Source organism: Panulirus ornatus, chromosome 30 (genome assembly GCF_036320965.1).
Source record: "Panulirus ornatus isolate Po-2019 chromosome 30, ASM3632096v1, whole genome shotgun sequence".
Classification (NCBI taxonomy): Eukaryota; Metazoa; Arthropoda; class Malacostraca; order Decapoda; family Palinuridae; genus Panulirus; species Panulirus ornatus.
Window position 1 is genome coordinate 11,783,231 of NC_092253.1, and position 23,270 is coordinate 11,806,500.

General features: G+C 40.5%; 1 protein-coding gene across 1 annotated transcript; it reads right to left on the reverse strand.

The window, feature by feature from the left end:
- Window positions 1-3,239: 3,239 nt before the first annotated feature.
- Window positions 3,240-16,480, reverse strand: LOC139758415 (ionotropic receptor 21a-like). The gene is made up of 5 exons (XM_071679797.1): window positions 16,217-16,480; window positions 12,440-12,756; window positions 12,197-12,334; window positions 3,905-4,091; window positions 3,240-3,567 (listed from the first exon to the last, which is right to left on the reverse strand). The coding sequence occupies exons 1-5, from the start codon at window positions 16,418-16,420 to the stop codon at window positions 3,310-3,312; spliced, it is 1,104 nt and encodes a 367-aa protein (XP_071535898.1). The 5' UTR covers window positions 16,421-16,480; the 3' UTR covers window positions 3,240-3,309.
- Between the last annotated feature and the right edge of the window lie 6,790 nt (window positions 16,481-23,270).

Sequence of the window (23,270 nt, forward strand, 5' to 3'; positions counted from 1 at the left end):
GTTCAAATATGGGGAAAAATGTTCTTAGAAAAGACATGAACGGTGGAGGACTGAGCCAATGTTAATGCTTCCCCATATTTTGTGGGTGTATGTGTTAACATATGTATTACAAATAAGAAAAAAGTTCATGAGGATATAATGTAGAAACCAGGGAAGCAAGACAGTGGTCATTGATTCTAATGTGAATAATCAAGGCACTGGAAATCTGGCCTGTCATTATACAATGTTTATGTTGGTTAAGTCTAACAGAAAGATTCTGACCAGTGTGCCCTTTATATGATATATTACAGCTCTTGCAAGGTATTTCACAAACGCGGCTCGCAGTATTTTCTGGCGTGTTTTTGATCAAAATATTCTCAACAGTATTAGATTACGGACGATAAAGGAAGAGGAGGATTAGCTCTCTTAAAACAAAATAACATTAAATTCCAGGAAGTTTTGATACATGGTACCTTCAATTAATAGATAGAATTACTGTTAGAATAAAGTGTATAGTGGCGCTGTTAATCTACAACTCACGAAGGAGATATATCGATCCAGATTGTAGATGTACACTGAAATGAATGAAGGGACGATCTGGATAGAGAGTGAGGTGGTGAGAAACTTTTTCAAAAATGGAAAATCACTGATGATGGTGGACTTCAGTGACAGGAAAACATACTGGGTGAAATTAGGTCTTCATTGGGACAATGCGACCTGGAGATACAAGTCCCTCGAATAAATACAGGTGAAATTCCTGGATCAGCACATCATGGATCATACTAGATCTAGGGGAGCGCATCATGTTAAATGTAGGGGAGTGTATCATGGAGCATATTAGACCTGCAGAAAACCACACCATCACTGCCTGACCTCGTTTTTACACAACACAGACGACGCAGGAGTGGTATCAGAGGACCCCAGCTCGGAGCCCTTTAAGGACAGACAATCAAAGCAGCTCTAGATCACTGATCTAGTTCTTTGAGAGAGTAGATTGGTAGGGGAAATGCTACATCAGGCTACTTCTAAAGAAGGAGGGTCGTTGAAGTAGACAGCGGAATGGGTCAACAGGAAATGCCAAAAAGCGAAAGAACTCAGGATTGTACTATGGAAGAGGTACAAACGTCCCTTTGGTCGAAGAGCATTAGAAAGACACAGGAAAGCAAGAAGTGCGTATTGCAATGCAAAGAGGAAGGAGCAGAAACCTTTTGAAAAGAGTACTGTAGACCAAGGGTAAGACAACCTGAAGGTTTGCCATAAGTTCATTTGGAGTAAGCTATCACTTAACCAACAACTTATAAGGCTAAGGGAATCGAAGGATAGAACTTTTGAAGACGAAGGATATATGTAAGGAGCTGAAATATAGATTGCCTCCACAATGGACGATAAGATTACACCAGTGTTAGAAAAGCGGGGGAAGGGAAAATTTTTGGAAAGTATAGATTTCAACAGAAATTTTACAGTCAACCTTTTAAAATAACTTGGCCCACATACCTGATGAAGTCTCCCACAGGTGCTGATGGTATGCGTGGAGACACTCTCAAGGCCTCTCAAAAAATTGCTCAATAGGACACTAGGGGAAGAGGGAGTTGCAAAGATGTATATATATATATATATATATGTATATATATATATATATATATATATATATATATATATATATATATATATATATATATATATATATATATATATATATATATATATATATATATATATATATATATATATATAAATGTAGAAGAGAAGACGAACTGAAGTACAGGCCTGCCGTTTAATGTATTCAAAGGAGAAACATCTTAACTGGAAGAAGGAACAATTTCACTGGAAAGAGGTCTTGCGTCACGAACCTTTCAGACTTTTATGACTGGCTGGGCTTACTCATGGTCCAAAGAGATCGTTGAGTAGACTGAGTCTTCCTAGACTACCAGAAACCCTTTAACACTACTTCTCTTCAGAGGATGATGAAAAAAGCTAGAGCTGAAGGCAGGAGTCAGAAGCAGTTTCCTTCGCTGGACTGAGAATTACCACTGTAGAAGAAAGCAAAGGACGCAAGTAAAGGGTTCATTCTCAAAATCAGTTAAGGCTTCGAGCGGAGTGCATTACGGCTTGGTCTTAGGGCTCGCTGTCATTCTTGGTTTTTGTAATTGATTTGTCTTAAGGATTAGACTCGTAGCTAAACAAGTTTCTGGTGATTGCTAGGTCATGAGGGAAATACGCAATGAAAACGATTGCATCAGCTCATAGGGATACCTGTACGAGTTCCAAAGTAGGTTTGATAATTCTGACAAGCGGAAGGAAACTTCAGGGATGATTACTCCCCAGCGAGATATCAGTTACAGGATTCGATGTGTCAAAAGACCAAGGGGGCAAGACTTCACCTAATTTGGCACCAGGAAATTATGAAAAGAGTAAACAGACTGCTGGTAGATATCAAGATCGCATACAAGGATATGGGTAAGGAAATGTTTTTGAGCTCTACATAACGCACATTAGACTGAAGCTGGATAATGTCTCTTAGGTCTCGTCACCGAACCTAAAGTATTTCAAAGATTTGACTGAGAAGGCCCAAATAACTGCAACGAAGATGGTACCGGATGAAAGAGACCTGACCAACAATGAAAAGTTAAGGGCTACTCAGCTGTTCACCGTGTGTGAGGAAAGAGATATGGGTGACCTGAGAACAACATTTGAATTCATAAATCAACTGGATGATGTTGACTGTCAAAAGTTCTTCACAAGATGCAATACCAGAGTTACCAGAGGCTGTGGAAGCGGCTGGTCAAGAACAAAGTACAGAAGTACTGGATAATGCAAGGATTGTGGATGTTTATAATGGCCTCAGCAGACAGGCGGTAAATGACGGCGGTTTACAAGGAGTTAACAATCTTTTTAATGGTATAAAGAGTAAGAGAGATGAAGACCTCTGAGTATACAGCTCTGTCCCCGTGATATACAAGCAGGTAGATACACACAGTCACACATCCATATATATAGGAAACTAACATTTACTCACGCTTGTGCACGCACGCGCGCACACACACGCACACAGACACACACAGACACACACGAACACATACACGCACTCCTGGCATAGTTTTTTTGTGTGTGTTTGTACACATATAAGAGTATAGACATGCTACATATAATCAAGATTAAAAGATGAGTACAACACGAGTGCAAAATTTTCTTCTTGTATCACAAATAGAATACATAGATAAGTGAAAAGAACCGGTGTTGGTAAAAGAGCGTTATCAGAGTTATACATTTTATCATCTGGATGGACAGTGTACAAACTGACATTCAGGCAAAAGAAGACTGAGTTAGTTCTCATGGTCTACATTGTTGTATAAATATTTCTGTGGCGAAGGTGAGAGCAGCGAGGACGAGTCCCAGGAGGAGGAGTATGAGTGGTCCCTGCATGTGGACGATGGTGAGGGCCTTGATGCTGCTGGTGCTGGTGCCAGGCTGCGTCCCCTCACTGGCCTGCTCTGACTCCTGTTGTCTCCGCCTCTCTTGCTGCTTCACCCGACCATCTCGTCGAGCTTCATCCACAGTGTCGTCGGTCCACTTGTCGTACAAGCCAGCCTACAGTCAGACATAAATGTCTTGTATACCAAAGATTGCCCAATTTGTATTTGTTCTATCGCCTACCATTATTGGCCAAGATCAGTAAACTTATCAAAAGAACATTGAATGGATAAGCTGATTAAGAATGGGTAGAATCTAAATGGAATCGATGTCACACTTGAAACAACTACTGGAGAAGGAAGACCTGCATTGTCAAAAGGTTCCCTCACAACCACAAAATCAACTGACAGGAACCCTGCGGCACTTGAAAATAAGCCGACACGTACCAACAAAAAAGCTAACGTACATAAAGGCTTAGATTATAGTATTCTCAAGTAGAAGTTCTGGAACTCACCTCATTCACGATCATCATAACTTTGTCAATTTGAAGCTTATACGGAGCATCATGAGGGATGGGCCATGCAGAGAGTCCAGGATCGATACTTTCCCGTCCAAAGTAAAGAGGGTTACTTCCGTCTGCTCGAGTGAAGTGCTCACCAATCCAGTGATTGATCACGTGACGAGCAGCCAAGTGGGCTTGTCTGAAAGGTTAAACGAATTCTTATTTCTTGTTAGCTGAGATGGCGTGGGCAACTGGATGCCCTGATAAAAGACATCTCATTATGGCCCAACCCACCCCCATACACATGTATATACATACGTCCACACACGCAAATATACATACCTACACAGCTTTCCATGGTTTACCCCAGACGCTTCACATGCCTTGATTCAATCCACTGACAGCACGTCAACCCCGGTATACCACATCGATCCAATTCACTCTATTCCTTGCCCGCCTTTCACCCTCCTGCATGTTCAGGCCCCGATCACTCAAAATCTTTTTCACTCCATCTTTCCACCTCCAATTTGCTCTTCCACTTCTCCTCGTTCCCTCAACCTCCGACACATATATCCTCTTGGTCAATCTTTCCTCACTCATTCTCTCCATGTGGCCAAACCATTTCAAAACACCCTCTTCTGCTCTCTCAACCACGCTCCTTTTATTTCCACACACCTCTCTTAACCTTACTCGATCAAACCACCTCACACCACACATTGTCCTCAAACATCTCATTTCCAGCACATCCATCCTCCTGCGCACAACTCTATCCATAGCCCACGCCTCGCAACCATACAACATTGTTGGAACCACTATTCCTTCAAACATACCCATTTTTGCTTTCCGAGATAACGTTCTCGACTTCCACACATTCTTCAAGGCTCCCAGGATTTTCGCCCCCTCCCCCACCCTATGATCCATTCCGCTTCCATGGTTCCATCCGCTGCCAGATCCACTCCCAGACATCTAAAACACTTTACTTCCTCCAGTTTTTCTCCATTCAAACTTACCTCCCAATTGACTTGACCCTCAACCCTACTGTACCTAATAACCTTGCTCTTATTCACATTTACTCTTAACTTTCTTCTTTCACACACTTTACCAAACTCAGTCACCAGCTTCTGCAGTTTCTCACATGAATCAGCCACCAGCGCTGTATCATCAGCGAACAACAACTGACTCACTTCCCAAGCTCTCTCATCCCCATATATATATATATACATATATATATCTTTCTTTCATACTATTCACCATTTCCCGCGTTAGCGAGGCAGCGTTAAGAATAAAGGACTGAACCTTTGAGGGAATATCCTCACCTGGCCCCTTATCTGTTCCTTCTTTTGGAAAATTGTAAAAACCCATAGGGGAGGATTTCCAGCTCCCTTCTTTTTTAGTCGCCTTCTACGACACGCAGGGAATACGTGGGAAGCATTCTTTCTCCCCTATCCCCAGGGATATATATATATATATATATATATATATATATATATATATATATATATATATATATATATATATATATCACACACCCCTGCCGCAAACCTACATTCACTGAGAACCAATCACTTTCCTCTCTTCCTACACGTACACATGCCTTACATCCTCGATAAAAACTTTTCACTGCTTCTAACAACTTTCCTCCCACACCATATATTCTTAATACCTTCCACAGAGCATCTCTATCAATTCTATCATATGCCTTCTCCAGATCCATAAATGCTACATACAAATCCATTTGCTTTTCTAATTATTTCTCACATACATTCTTCAAAGCAAACACCTGATCCACACATCCTCTACCACTTCTGAAACCACACTGCTCTTCCCCAATCTGATGCTCTGTACATGCCTTCATGTCTCTATGGTTGTTTAATTTGTTTATGGATGGGGTTGTTAGGGAGGTAAATGCAAGAGTTTTGGAAAGAGGGACAAGTATGAAGTCTGTTGGGGATGAGAGAGCTTGGGAAGTGAGTCAGTTGTTGTTCGCTGATGATACAGCGCTGGTGGCTGATTCATGTGAGAAACTGCAGAAACTGGTGACTGAGTTTGGAAAGGTGTGTGGAAGAAGAAAGTTAAGAGTAAATGTGAATAAGAGCAAGGTCATTAGGTACAGTAGGGTTGAGGGTCAAGTCAATTGGGAGGTGAGTTTGAATGGAGAAAAACTGGAGGAAGTGAAGTGTTTTAGATATCTGGGAGTGGATCTGGCAGCGGATGGAACCATGGAAGCGGAAGTGGATCATAGGGTGGGGGAGGGGGCGAAAATCCTGGGGGCCTTGAAGAATATGTGGAAGTCGAGAACATTATCTCGGAAAGCAAAAATGGGTATGTTTGAAGGAATAGTGGTTCCAACAATGTTGTATGGTTGCGAGGCGTGGGCTATGGATAGAGTTGTGCGCAGGAGGATGGATGTGCTGGAAATGAGATGTTTGAGGACAATGTGTGGTGTGAGGTGGTTTGATCGAGTGAGTAACGTAAGGGTAAGAGAGATGTGTGGAAATAAAAAGAGCGTGGTTGAGAGAGCAGAAGAGGGTGTTTTGAAGTGGTTTGGGCACATGGAGAGGATGAGGGAGGAAAGATTGACCAAGAGGATATATGTGTCGGAGGTGGAGGGAACAAGGAGAAGAGGGAGACTAAATTGGAGGTGGAAAGATGGAGTGAAAAAGATTTTGTGTGATCGGGGCCTGAGCATGCAGGAGGGTGAAAGGAGGGCAAGGAATAGAGTGAATTGGAGCGATGTGGTATACCGGGGTTGACGTGCTGTCAGTGGATTGAATCAGGGCATGTGAAGCGTCTGGGGTAAACCATGGAAAGCTGTGTAGGTATGTATATTTGCGTGTGTGGACGTATGTATATACATGTGTATGGGGGGGGTTGGGCCATTTCTTTCGTCTGTGTCCTTGCGCTACCTCGCAAACGCGGGAGACAGGGACAAAGGATAATAAAAAAATAATAATAATATATATATATATATATATATATATATATATATATATATATATATATATATATATATACATATTCCTAGAGGTTTTCAGAAAAGAAGAGAGAATGTTGGGTGAAGAGAGTGGTGAGAGTAAGTGAACTTGGAAAGGAGACCTGTGTGAAGTACCAGGAGAGATTGAGTGCAGAATAGAAAAAGATGAGAGAAAATTATTTGAGGGGAGTGGGAGAGAAATGGGATGTACCTAGGGAAGCAGTGATGGCTTGCGCATAAGATGCTTGTGACATGAGAAAGGTGGGAGGTGGGCAGATTAGAAAGGGTAATGAGTGAGGAGATGAAGAAGTAAAATTGTTAGTGACAGAGAAGAGAGAGGTGTTTGGTCGATATTTGCAGGGAAGTAGTGTGAATGACTAGGACACGCATAAAAGAAAGAGGCAGGAGATCAAGAGAAAGGTGGAAGAGGTGGAAAAGAGGGCAAATAAGAGTTGAGGGGACCGAGTCTCATTAAATCTTAGGGAGAGTGAAAAGATGTTTTGGAAGGAGGTAAATAGAATGCATAAGACAAGAGAACAAATGGTGACATCCGCGAAGGGGGTCGATGGGTAGGTAATAATAAGCAGTGGTGAAGTGAGAGGATGGAGAGAGTATTTTGTGGGTTTGTTGAATGTGTCTGATGATAGAGTGGCAGATATAGGGTGTTTTGGACGAGGTGGCGTGCGAAGTGAATGATCTGGCGAACAGAGAAGTGGTAGTGAAAGCATTGCGGATGATGAAAGACAGCAAGGTATGGTACTGCACTGAAATTTGTTAAAAAAGGGGGTTGAAAATATATATATATATATATATATATATATATATATATATATATATATATATATATATATATATATATATATATATATATATATATATATATATTTGGTTATTTATTTATTCTGCTTTGTCGCTGTCTTCCGCGTTAGGGAGGTAGCGCAAGGAAACAGACGAAAGAATGGCCCAACCCAATCACATACACATGTAAATACATACACCTCTACACACGCAAATATACATACCTATACATCTCAATGTATACACAACCAGACATATACATATATACACATGTACATAATTCATACTGTCTGCCTTTACTTATTCCCATCGCCACCCCGCCACATGTGGAATAACAAACCCCTTCCCCCTCATGTGTGCGAGGTAGCGCTAGGAAAAGACAACAAAGGCCCCATTCGTTCACACTCAGTCTCTAACTGTCATGTAATAATGCACCGAAACCACAGCTCCCTTTCCACATCCAATCCCCACAGAACTTTCCATGGCTTACCCCAGACGCTTCACATACCCTGGTTCAATCCATTGACAGCACGTCGACCCCGGTATACCACATCGTTCCAGTTCACTCTATTCCTTGCACGCCTTTCACCCTCCTGCATGTTCAGGCCCCGATCACTCAAAATCATTTTCACTCCATCTTTCCACCTCCAATTTGCTCTCCCACTTCTCCTCGTTCCTTCCACCTCTGACACATATATCCTCTTGGTCAATCTTTCCTCACTCATTCTCTCCATATGGCCAAACCATTTTAAAACACCCTCTTCTGCTCTTTCAACCACACTCTTTTTATTTCCACACATCTCTCTTACCCTTACATTACTTATTCGATCAAACCACCTCACACCACATATTGTCCTCAAACATCTCATTTCCAGCACATCCACCCTCCTGCGCACAACTCTATCCATAGCCAACGCCTCGCAACTATTCAACATTGCTGGAATCACTATTCCTTCAAACATATCCATTTTTGCTTTCGGAGATAATGTTCTCGACTTCCAAACATTCTTCAAGGCTCCCAGAATTTTTGCCCCCTTCCCTTCCCTATGATTCACTTCCGCTTCCATGGTTCCATCCACTCCCAGATATCTAAAACACTTTACTTCTTACAGCCTTTCTCCTCTCAAACTTACCTTCCAATTGACTTGACACTCAACCCTACTGTACCTAATAACCTTGCTCTTATTCACATTTACTCTTAACTTTCTTCTTTCACACACTTTACCAAACTCAGTCACCAGCTTCTGCAGTTTCTCACATGAATCAGCCACCAGCGCTGTATCATCAGCGAACAACAACTGACTCACTTCACAGGCTCTCTCATCCACAACAGACTGCATACTTCCCCTCTTTCGAAAACTCTTGCATTCACCTCCCTAACAACCCCATCCAGGAACAAATTAAACAACCAAGGAGATCTCACACACCGCTGCCGCAAACCTACATTCACTGAGAACCAATCACTTTCCTCTCTTCCTACACGTACACATGCCTTACATCCTCGATAAAAACTTTTCACTGCTTCTAACAACTTGCCTCCCACACCATATACTCTTAACACCTTCCACAGAACATATCTATCAACTCTCTCATATGCCTTCTCCAGATCCATAAATGCTACATACAAATCCATTTGCTTTTCTAAGTATTTCTCACATACATTCTTCAAAGCAAACACCAGATCCACACATCCTCTACCACTTCTGAAACCACACTGCTCTTCCCCAGGTTATTAGGTATAATAGGGTTTAGAGAAAAAGTAGAGGAAGTGAAGTGTTTTAGATATCTGGGATTGGATTTGGCCGCAGATGGAACCATGGAAGCGGAAGTGACTCATAGGATGGGGCAGGGGGCGAACGTTCTGGGAGGGTTGAAAAATGTGTGGAAGTCGAGAACGTTATATTGGAAAGCAAAAATGGGTAAGTTTTATTGAATAGTGTTGTATGTTACATGGCTGCGAGGTGTTGGCTATAGATAGAGTTGTGCGAGGAGGGTGGTTGCGCTGGAAATGAAATGTTTGAGGACAAAATACGGTTAGATGTGGTTTGATCAAGTAAGTAATGAAAGTGTAAGAGAGATGTGTGGTAATTAAAAGAGTGTGGTTGAGGGAGAAGAAGAGAGTGTTTTGAAATGGTTTTGTCATATGGAGAGAATGAGTGAGGAAAGATTGAGAAGGAGGATATATGTGTCAGTGATGGAGGGAACGAGGAGAAGTGAGAGACCAAATTAGAGGTGGAAAGATGAAGTGAGAACTTTTTGAGTGATCGGGACCTGACCATGCATGAGGGTGAAAGGCGTGCAAGAAATAGAATGAATTGGAACGATGTGGTATACCGGGGTATACCCATGAAAAAAACTTCTCATTGCTTTTAGCAGCTTTCCTCCCATACCGTATACTCTTAAACCTTCCACAAACCATCTCTATCAACCCAGTCTTATGCTTTCGCCAGATCCATAAATGCCACATACAAATTCGTCTGTTTTTCTAAATATTTCTGTCACACCTTTCTCTAAAACAGACACACTATCGGCACATCTACCGCTTCTGAAACCACATTGTTCCTAAGCACTCTGTTTGCTATGTTCATGCTCTCATCCTCTTAATTAATACTTTCTCATACAACTTACTAGGTATACTCAACAGACTTTTCACTTTGTAGTTTGAACAATCATCTATGTCTCTATTAAACAATGGCATTATAAATGCATCGCACCAGCCATCAGACACTTCACCATAATCCATACATACACTAAAGATTTTAACCAACCAATTGATATCACATTTACCCATTTTCTGATTGATTCATTGTATTGTTATTCACTACATATGTTCTGCCACCGCACATCTTACATAAGGCTTTTACCACCTTTTTTTTTTCTTCATCAGATCATCCTCCGTGACTCTTTCACTTTGCATACCGCCCCGACCCAAATACCTTACATCTGCCATTTCCTATCATCAAACACATTCAATAGCCCTTCATAGTACTTACTCTATCTTCTCCTCACTGTATCACTACCTGCTGTCACTTTCCCTTTTGCCCTTCTCAGTGATGTTCATACTTGTTCCTTTGATTTTTCCATATTACTAACGACCTCCCCAAAATCTTATTCTCCTTAAAATTTAATGATATACTCTTTCAACCCAACTCTCATTTGCCCCACTTTTCAATCCCTATACTTTTCTCTTCATATCCTGCCATTTTCCTTTATACATTACCCCTTCCCAAATCATTTGCACTCCTTCCTTGTAATTACCCCCCAAACGCCTATTTTCTTTCATCAGCAGCTTTAGTTCTTCATCCTACCACTTACTACTTTTTCCAATGTGCTCACCTCCCACCATTCGTATGCAACATGCACTTTTCGCACATACCAGTACTGTTTCCCGAAATATCTCCCATTCGTCATCAATTCCCCTTCCTTCATTTACTCCCACTTTTTGCCATTTCAATCTCTCCAATTCTGTCTTCGCACAAGTCTCTTTTCTACGCTCACTTACTTTCACCGCTCTCTTGTCACCGGTAGTGATTTTTTTTTCCGAAAACTTCGACAAGAGACACATCCTCACCTCCACAAAAAAGATAGCGATCAGACTTCCCACCAGCTGTTACTTTCATAGTCTTTACATCCAAAAGTCTCTCTTTTACAGGCACAGCAATTGAAATGTAGTCCAGTAAAGACCACTAACCATCTTTCCTACTTCTATCCATATACTTGTGTATTTCCCTCTTTTTATACCAATTTTTTCCATCACTGTTCCTTTTTTGATACCCAACACCACAAGTTATTCACCATTTCCATTCATATACTGAATACCCTATAAGTTACACTTATACCTTGACTGTCACATTACTCACCTGTGCATTCAGATCAACCATCAATGATAACCCGTCTCTTGAATCAAACCTGCTGAAATACTCACTCAAATCATCCCGAAACACTTCCCTACCCTGATCTTTCTCCTCATGGCTTGATGTATACGCACTGATAACCACCAATCTCTCACTATCAACTTTCATTTACACCCACATCAGTTTAGAGTTTACTTCGTTACACTATTTCACACACTTCCACAACCCATGTTTCAGGAATAGTGCAACTCCGTCCTTACCTCTTGTTGTCTCTTCATCCCCTGACTTTATTCCTATGATATTTTCAAACCATTTGTCCCCTTTACCCTTGAGCTTTGTGTCACTCATAGCCAGAACATCCAGGCTTCTTTCACAAAACACACGCCCTATCTCTGTCCTCTTTTCATCTTGATTAAATTCAAACATATTTAGCCACCTCAGCCTGAGCTGTCCAAGAGGATGAATACTCCCTGCTTGGCTTTTTCTGTTCATTCTTTTAGAAATTGAAGTACAAAGTAGGGATATGTGTCCGGCCCCCCCTCTCCCGCCTCATTTAGTTGCCTCTGTAAAACGCACGAAATGGAGATGCAGAATTATTTCTCTCATATTTGGTATTAATCTAAACAGCCAGAGTAAATTTGTGTCTATCACGTTTCAAAATGAGTTACAAAAACTCACTTCCTCTGAGTAGCCTGCTGCAGCCCTTCTAAGATTGAAGGACCAACGTACATAATGTCAGCCAACCTCTCTAGCGTACTTAAACCAGAGGCACGAAGCTGTTTCTGCCAGTCTTTCCCAAAGGGAGGCATTGTGACCCTGAAAGGAATTAAGGGGTTTTATTACTAAGATGCACTAATATTGTATGTTCTGTTTCTGTTCTTTGACACAACGATGTACCAAAACGATTCAAATCATAAATACCTGTCGACATGATTGACGAGTTCCTCTACAGTTTCTGGTCTTGGCGGATACCTGGGCAGTGTAAGGGAGGCGGTGAGGTTGCCGCGGTAGACCGTCCCCAAGATGAAGGCAAACACCAACCAGGCTGCCGCAAGCATCCGGCTAGAGCTAGTTCTAAACAGTCCCTTTGATATATTCTGACCAAGAAGTGTCCCAAAAATGACTTGAATTATCGCCCCGATACCTCGGCTACCACCACTGTAACTAGAACATTGGGAGACCAGTCCTTCCATTCCTTGTCGTGTAGCAAATGACCTCAACTTGTTGGGTATGTTTATCTGCAATATCCATAGTTCTTATAGTTTCATCATTCATATATCTCTTAGGATATATACAGAAATGAACACAAGACCACGATGGCCTGTCCCTTCCCTTAGTAAAAATGGTTAGCAGACATCTGAAGTTGGAAGATTTATCTCTCTGTTTCATGTCATTGACATTAAAGTAATTATAGAGACATTATGTATATCAAATTGAAGTTCTATTATACTGAATCCTTTCTAAGGGTTTCCTGCATTTTTACGGGTGAACAAAAATCAGTGGTAGAGTTAGGGTGAACAAAAGTACATTGAGACATTCTATGACGAGATTGTACTCCTCTTTGAAAAATGAGGATACGTCCTCACTGAAGGTGAGTTTCGACTGAGTTATAAGAAAGTACCCTAAAAGTGTTGACTGGTGCCATTTTTGGATAACAAAAAATGATTTAATATCCTCTGTAGTTATTTACGCCACTCCACAAAAAACACGCCTCAAAAACGAAGAAATACTGGACATATATATATATATATATATATATATATATATATATATATATATATATATATATATATATATATATATATATATATATATATATATATATATATATCTTTCTTTCAAACTATTCGCCATTTCCCGCGTTAGCGAGGTAGCGTTAAGAACAGAGAACTGGGACTTTGAGGGAATATCTTCACCTGGCCCCCTTCTCTGTTCCTTCTTTGGGAAAACTAAAAAAAATAATGAGAGGGGAGGATTTCCAGCTCCCAGGTCCCTCCCCTTTTAGTCGCCTTCTACGTCACGTAGGTAATACGTGGGAAGTATTCTTTCTCCCCTATCCCCAGGGATGATCTATATATATATTTATATATATATATATATATATATATATATATATATATATATATATATATATATATATATATATATATATATATATATATATATATATATATATATATATATATATATATATATATATATATATATGTATATATCCCAGACGCTTCACATGCCCTGGTTCAATCCACTGACGGCACGTCAACCCCGGTATACCACATTATTCCAATTCACTTTATTCCTTGCACGGCTTACACCCTTCTCTATGTTCAAGCCCTGATCGCTCAAAATCTTTTTCTCTCCATCCTTCCACCTCCAATTTGGTCTCCCACTTCTCCTCGTTCCCTCCACCTTTGACACATATATCCTCTTTGTCAATCTTTCCTCACTCATTCTCTCCATGTGACCAAACCATTTGAATACACCCTCTTCTGCTCTCTCAACAACACTCGTTTTAATACCACACATCTCTCTTACCCTTTTATTCCTTACTCGATCAAACCACCTCACACAACATTTCATTTCCAACACATCCACCCTCCTCCGCACAACCCTATCTATAGCTCATGCCTTACACCTACATAACACTGTTGGAACCACTATTCCTTCAAACATACCCATTCTTGCTCCGAGATAACATTCTCGTCTTCCACACATTCTTCAACACTCCCAGAACCTTTGCCCCCTCCCCTACCCTGTGACTGACTTCTGCTGCTAAATCCACTCCCAGATATCTAGAACACTTCACTTCCTCCAGTTTTTCTCCATATATATATTTTAATACATACTCGCCATTTCTTGCATTAGTGAGATAGCATTCAAGAACAGATGGCAGAGCCTTAGATGGTATGTATATTCATTACTATTTATTGTACTTAATCGCCATTTCCTGTGTCAGTGAGGTAGCACCAAGAAAGAGACGAAGAATGGCCCATCCTCTCATATACACATATATATATACATAAATGCCCATACATGCACATAAGCATACATATACATATAAATATACATATATACATACATATATACACATGCACATATTCATACTTGCATGCCTTCTTCCATTCCTGGTGCTACCCTGCCTCACAGGAAACAGCATTGCTACTCCCTGCTTCAGTGAGGTAGCGCCAGGAAAACTGACAAAAAAGGCCACATTCATTCACACTCAGCCTATAGCTGTCATGTGTAATGCACCGAAAACTCAGCTCCCTATCCACATTCAGACGCCACACACCTTTCCATGGTTTACCCCAGACATTTCACATGCCCTGGTTCATTTCACTGACAGCACGTCGACCCTGGTATACCACATCATTCCAGTTCACTCTATTCCTTGCACACCTCTCACTCTCCTGTATGTTCAGGCCCCAATCACTCAAAATCTTTTTCACTCCATCCTTCCACCTACAATATGGTCTCCCACTTCTCCTTGAGTCCACCTCTGACACATTTATCCTCTTTGTCAATCTTTCCTCACTCATTCTCTCCATATGTCTAAACCATTTCAACACACCCTCTTCTGCTCTTTCAACCACACTCTTTTCATTGCCACACATCTCTCTTATCCTTTCATTACTTACTCACACCACATTGTTCTCAAACATTTCATTTCTAACACATCCACCCTCCTCTGTACAACCCTATCTACAGCCCATGCCTCGCACCCACATAATATTGTTGGAACTATATTCTCTCAAACATACCCATTTTTGCTCTCTGAGATAACATTCTCTCCTTCCACACATTCTTCATCGCTCCCAGAACCTTCATCCCCTCCTAACCCCGTGACTCACTCCCGCTTCCATACGTACATGCATATACATACACACACATACACGTACACACACTCACACATTCACACTTGCTCGCCTTCATCTATTTTATACTTATCACCATCTCCTGCATTAGCCAGGTAGTGCCAAGAACAGATGAAGAAAAGCTGCATTCACTCACATACATTCCCCAGCTGTCACGTGCACTGCACCAAAACCGCAGCTCCCCATATATATATATATATATATATATATATATATATATATATATATTATCCCTGGGGATAGGGGAGAAAGAATACTTCCCACGTATTCCCTGCGTGTCGTAGAAGGCGACTAAAAGGGGAGGGAGCGGGTGGCTGGAAATCCTCCCGTCTCGTTTTTTTTTTAATTTTCCAAAAGAGGGAACAGAGAAGGGGGCCAGGTGAGGATATTCCCTCTAAGGCCCAGTCCTCTGTTGATAACGCTACCTCGCTAATGCGGGAAATGGCGAATAGTACGAAAGAAAAAGAAAAGAATATATATATATATATATATATATATATATATATATATATATATATATATATATATATATATATATATATATATGTATATTTTTTTTTTTTTTTTTTTTTTCATACTATTCGCTATTTCCCGCGATAGCGAGGTAGCGTTAAGAACAGAGGACTGGGCCTTTGAGGGAATATCCTCACCTGGACCTCTTCTCTGTTCCCTCTTTTGTCGCTGTCTCCCGCGTTTGCGATATCTATGGTAGAATTATGCATAAATACCCTAAATACACTCCGTAGAAATTGGAAGAGCTTTAAAGATAATGGAACGATAGATATATGTAATGACTCTATGTTATAAGCAGCAAAACCATTACCATGTACATGAGGGCAGGCATCAGCAGGAGCGCCGCCAGAGTGGAGGCCCACACCTCGTCAGCCAGAGGGTAGTACAGGCTCTGCCACTGAGGCTTGAGCACAGGCTTAGCCAACCCGAAGCCGAAGGATACGAAAGTATATGCATAAGAATGGTCGAACCGTACCAGTCGACTATACATTACGACGTGAAAGACAACCAACATGAAGGATTTTCGCTCTTCCACACAGTCTGCAGCCTGTGGATATTAAAGTATTTCTTAAAATATAACTGAACATATGTATACTGCACAAATGTCGATGATACATATATATGTGTCATGACATTATGAGCAATATTCTCAAATTATATGTCCAATGAATTCTTCAGCTGAATGAATTGCTGACTATGAATTGCTCTTTCATAAAGTTTTGTCTTGCCAACTTCAAGAACAAAAGAAAAAAATAGTTAACAATGAACACGATTTTTTTCATAATTTGGATTTACCTATATTACTAGAAGAAAAAAGATTTTCTTGTGGTAATAAAGTGCGTCGATTGTGCAGTTTAGGTATCTCTCTTATTTTCGTCATTTATTTAGTTGGCTTAAGAAATTAAAGATGACACTAGTCAAGGAGATTCGATAAAGTAAATCGGACAAAAATGCATTGTATCATTGAATTATCACTGTGGCACTCAAGGAGTACGTCGAAAGTTGGTGTGAACCAAGTACCAACTCCTACAGTGCCCATTTAAAGATAAGAATGATATATAAGTGTGAGGGTATCACTACTCATGTATGCTGACGAATATTCCTTGACACGTTATAAGCATAGATGAGATCAGATATTAGGTGCACGCAATTTCTAATTATAATTGAATCCAACTTTTCAAGACAGATGCATGAAATATTTAAGCATAACTAAAAGTCGGTTCTAAGTGCAGTTGTATCTAAGAGATACCTAAACTGCATATATATATATATATATATATATATATATATATATATATATATATATATATATATATATATATATATATATATATATATATATATATATATATATATATATATATATATATATATATATATATATATATATATATATATATATATATATATATATGTATATATATATATATATATATATTTTTTTTTTTTTTTTTTTTTTTTTTTTTATACTTTGTCGCTGTCTCCCGCGTTTGCGAGGTAGCGCAAGGAAACAGACGAAAGAAATGGCCCAACCCCCCCCATACACATGTACATACACACGTCCACACACGCAAATATACATACCCACACAGCCCTCCACGGCCCACCCCGGACGCTCCACATGCCCTGATTCAATCCACTGACAGCACGTCAACCCCTGTATACCACATCGCTCCAATTCACTCTATTCCTTGCCCTCCTTTCACCCTCCTGCATGTTCAGGCCCCGATCACACAAAATCCTTTTCACTCCATCTTTCCACCTCCAATTTGGTCTCCCTCTTCTCCTCGTTCCCTTCACCTCCGACACATATATCCTCTTGGTCAATCTTTCCTCACTCATTCTCTCCATGTGCCCAAACCATTTCAAAACACCCTCTTCTGCTCTCTCAACCACGCTCTTTTTATTTGCACACATCTCTCTTACCCTTACGTTACTTACTCGATAAATCCACCTCACACCACACATTGTCCTCAAACATCTCATTTCCAGCACATCCATCCTCCTGCGCACAACTCTATCCATAGCCCACGCCTCGCAACCATACAACATTGTTGGAACCACTATTCCTTCAAACATACCCATTTTTGCTTTCCGAGATAATGTTCTCGACTTCCACACATTCTTCAAGGCTCCCAGAATTTTCGCCCCCTCCCTCACCCTATGATCCACTTCCGCTTCCATGGTTCCATCCGCTGCCAGATCCACTCCCAGATATCTAAAACACTTTACTTCCTCCAGTTTTTCTCTATTCAAACTTACCTCCCAATTGACTTGACCCTCAACCCTACTGTACCTAATAACCTTGCTCTTATTCACATTTACTCTTAACTTTCTTCTTTCACACACTTTACCAAACTCAGTCACCAGCTTCTGCAGTTTCTCACATGAATCAGCCACCAGCGCTTTATCATCAGCGAACAACAACTGACTCACTTCCCAAGCTCTCTCATCCACAACAGACTTCATACTTGCCCCTCTTTCCAAAACTCTTGCATTCACCTCCCTAACAAACCCATCCATAACACAAATTAAACAACCATGGAGACATCACACACCCCTGCCGCAAACCTACATTCACTGAGAACCAATCACTTTCCTCTCTTCCTACACGTACACATGCCTTACATCCTCGATAAAAACTTTTCACTGCTTCTAACAACTTGCCTCCCACACCATATATTCTTAATACCTTCCACAGAGCATCTCTATCAACTCTATCATATGCCTTCTCCAGATCCATAAATGCTACATACAAATCCATTTGCTTTTCTAAGTATTTCTCACATACATTCTTCAAAGCAAACACCTGATCCACACATCCTCTACCACTTCTGAAACCACACTGCTCTTCCCCAATCTGATGCTCTGTACATGCCTTCACCTTCTCAATCAATACCCTCTCATATAATTTACCAGGAATACTCAACAAACTTATACCCCTGTATTTTGAGCACTCATTCTTATCCCCTTTGCCTTTGTACAATGGCACTATGCACGCATTCCGCCAATCCTCAGTCACCTCACCATGAGTCATACATACATTAAATAACCTTACCAACCAGTCAATAATACTGTCACCCCCTTTTCTAATAAATTCCACTGCAATACCCTCCAAACCTGCTGCCTTGCCGGCTTTCATCTTCCGCAAAGCTTTTACTACTCATTTTCCCTAACCCTCTCACTTTGCACACCACCTCGACCAAAACACCCTATATCTGCCACTCTATCATCAAACACATTCAACAAACCTTCAAAATACTCACTCCATCTCCTCACATCACCACTACTTGTTATCACCTCCCCATTTGCGCCCTTCACTGAAGTTCCCATTTGCTCCCTTGTCTTACGCACTTTATTTACCTCCTTCCAGAATATCTTTTTATTCTCCCTAAAATTTAATGATACTCTCTCACCCCAACTCTCATTTGCCCTCTTTTTCATCTGTTGCACCTTTCTCTTGACCTCCTGTCTCTTTCTTTTATACATCTCCCACTCAATTGCATTTTTTCCATGCAAAAATCGTCCAAATGCCTCTCTCTTCTCTTTCACTAATAATCTTACTTCTTCATCCCACCACTCACTACCCTTTCTAATTAACCCACCTCCCACTCTTCTCATGCCACAAGCATCTTTTGCGCAATCCATCACTGATTCCCTAAATACATATATGTATATGTCTGTATATATATATATATATATATATATATATATATATATATATATATATATATATATATATATATATATATATATATATATATATATATATATATATATATATATATATATATATATATATATATCCTAATCTCTGTGCTACTAGCATAAACCATACTTATCCTTCACCTCTTTCCAGTTCCTGACTGGAAGAAAATTGAACTTAAAGTTGAGAGCATTTGCTACAGTTCTGAAGAGCAGACCATCAGGCCCCTTACAATTCTTAACGTTTGTACCATCAGATGCTCTTTCCAGATACTCGATGAAAGACGGTGGCCAGTGTAACCCAGTGACGTTCACAGTCGCCCCGTAAAAGCTAAAAATTCGTTACATATTTATTTGTAAAGACAAGCACAACATGCTAGATTTATAATTCTAATTCAAATAATTTGTTTCATCAAGCCAAATGGTAATTAACTTTTAAGACTCAAAAACTTTAAGGAAATGCAATGATTATATAATGCATTTCTCAGGTGCGTTCTGAAAGTACAGGAGGGCATGATGGTTGAAGCTTAGAATAAGCTGGTTTTCATTCTTGATAGTTATGAATATAGTACAGTCATCCAAAGATCGATTGCCTTTACTAAATTAACTTACTTTTATAAATGATTATTTTGAAATTTGAAGAGTGGCTGATGTGAGAAAACGATTAAGAAAATATCTTTATAACACCCATGTAACATAGCCAAAAATATTTGTTGTGAGAGGAAATATATCATAAAAGTAATACCTATTAAAACTTCTAATATTTTCAGTGAACATAAATGTGATAAGTTCATATGCCCCCATACAGAGGGCTATAGGAAAGAGAGCTATTTATGAGAAAATACAGAATTAATATTTCTACTTGTCGTATTTGCTTGGGAAGAGCTTCTGATGCGGAGAGATGGTGAGGCCTCGGTCGGGGCTCCAGGAGGCAACAGGCACTGTCTCTTCTCCTCTCGGACTGTATGGCATGTGGCAGTACACCACGCACCTGTGGAGGGAGCCTTCATGAGGTCGAATGTCATCACGTTAAGTTCGATAACTTGCTCTATTGGGTTAGAAAAGCAGTAGCTTAGTTTAAAGGCACCATCTCACAAAACTTTCCATGGTTTACCCCAGACTCTTCACATGCCCTGGTTCAATCCATTGACAGCACGTCGACCCCGGTATAACACATCGTTCCAATTCACTCTATTCTTTGCATGAGATTCACCCTCCTGTTTGTTCAGGGCTCGATCACTCAAAATCTTTTTCACTCTATCCTTCCATCTCCAATGTGGTCTCCCACTCCTCGTTCCCTCCACCTTTAACACACATATCCTCTTTGTCAATTTGTCCTCACTCACTCTCTCCATGTGATAAAACCATTTCAAAACACCCTCTTCTGCTCCCTCAACCACACTCTCTTTATGCCCACAGATCTCTCACACCCTTCCAATACTTATTCGATGAAACCACATGACACCACATATTGTCCTCAAACATCTCATTTCCAGCATATCCTCCCTTCTCCGCACAACTCTATCTATAGCCCACGCCTAACAGCCATATAACATTGTCTTAACCACTATTCTTTAGGACATACCCATTTTTGCTTTCCGAGATAACGTTCCACACATTCTTCAACGCTCCCGGAACTTTTGCCACCTCCCCTACTCTAAGACTCAATTCCGCTTCCATGGTTCCATCCGCTATCAAATCCACAATCAGATATCTAAAACAATTCACCTCCTACAGTTTTTCTCCATTCAAACTCACTTCCCCATTGACTTGTCCCTCAACCCTACTGTACCTAATAGCCTAGCTCTTATTCACATTTACACTCAGCTTTCTTCTTTCACACGCTTTACCAAACTCAGTCACCAGCCTCAGCAGTTTCTCACCCGAATCAGCCACCAGCACTCTATCATCAGCGAACAACAATTGACTCACTTCCCAAGCCCTCTCATCCACAACAGACTGCATACTTGACCCTCTCTCCAAAACTCTTACATTCACCTCGCTTCACACACCACCTCGACTAAGACACCCAATATCTGCCACTCTATCATTTAACACATTCAACAAACCTTCAAAGTACTCACTCAATCTCCTTCTCATATCACCCCTACTTGTTATTAACTCCCCATTAGTCCCCTCCACCGATGTTCCCATTTCCTCGCTTGACTTGCGCACTCTATTTACCTCCTTCCAAAACATCTTTTAATTCTTCCTGAGATTTAATGATACTCTCTCACGCAAACTCTCATTTGCCCGCATTTTCACCTCTTGCACCTTTCCCTTGACCTGCCTCTTTCTTTTATACATCTCCCGGTCTTTTGCATTATTTCCCTGTAAAAATCGTCCGAATGTCTGTCTTCTCTTTCACTAATAATCTTACTTGTTCATCCCACCACTCACTACCCTTTCTAATCTGCCCACCTCCCACACTTCTCATGCCATAAGCATCTTCTGCGCAAGCCATCATTGCTTCCATAAATACATCCCATCCCACCTCCCACTCCCCTTACGTTCTTTGTTCTCACATTTTTCCATTCTGCACTCACTCTTTCCTGGTACTTCCTCACACAAGTCTCCTTCCCAAGCTCACTTACTCTCACCACTCTCTTCACCCCAACATTCTCTCTTCTTTTCTGAAACCTCTACAAATCTTCACCTTTGCCTTCATAAGATAATGATCAGACATCCTTCGAGTCGCATCTCTTAGCACGTTAACATCCAACAGTTTCTCTTTCGCGCGCCTATTAATTAAACACGTACTCCAATAACGCTCTCTGGCCATCTCTTCTACTTACATACGTATACTTATATATATATATATATATCTTTCTTTTTAATCCAAGTATTCCCAATCGCCAGTTCTTTTTCAGCACACAAATCTACACGCTCTTCACCATCTCCATTTACAACACTGAAAACTTCATGTACACCAATTATTCCCTCAACTGCCACATTACTCACCTTTCCATTCAAATCACCCATCGCTATAACCCAGTCTCGTGCATCTAAACTAGTAACACACTCACTCATCCGATCCCAAAACACTTGCCTCTCATGATCTTTCTTCTCATGCGCAGGTGCATATCCACCCATAATCACCTATCTCTCTCCCCATCCACTTTCAGTTTTACCCACGTCAATCTAGAGTTTAATTTTTTACACTATATCACGTACTCCCACCACTCCCGTTTCAAGAGTAGTGCTACTGCTTCCCTTGCTCTTCTCCTCTCACCATCACCTGACCTTACTCCCAAGACATTCCCAAACCTCTCTTCCTCTTTACCCTTGAGCTTCGTTTCAATCAGAGCTTAAATATCCTAGTTCCTTTCCTCAAACATACTACCTATCTCTCATTTTTTTTTCTCATCTTGGTTACATCCACACATATTTAGCCACCCCAATCTGAGCCTTCGAGTTGAATGACAACTCCCCCTTGGCTCCTTCTGTCTAGCCCCCAGCTCCCGTCCCCTTTAGTCGCTTTCTACGACACGTGAGGAATGCTAGGGAATTATGTATACATATATATATATATATATATATATATATATATATATATATATATATATATATATATATATATATATATATATATATATATATATATGTTGGGGTGAAGAGGGTGGTGAGAGTAAGTGAGCTTGGGAAGGAGACCTGTGTGA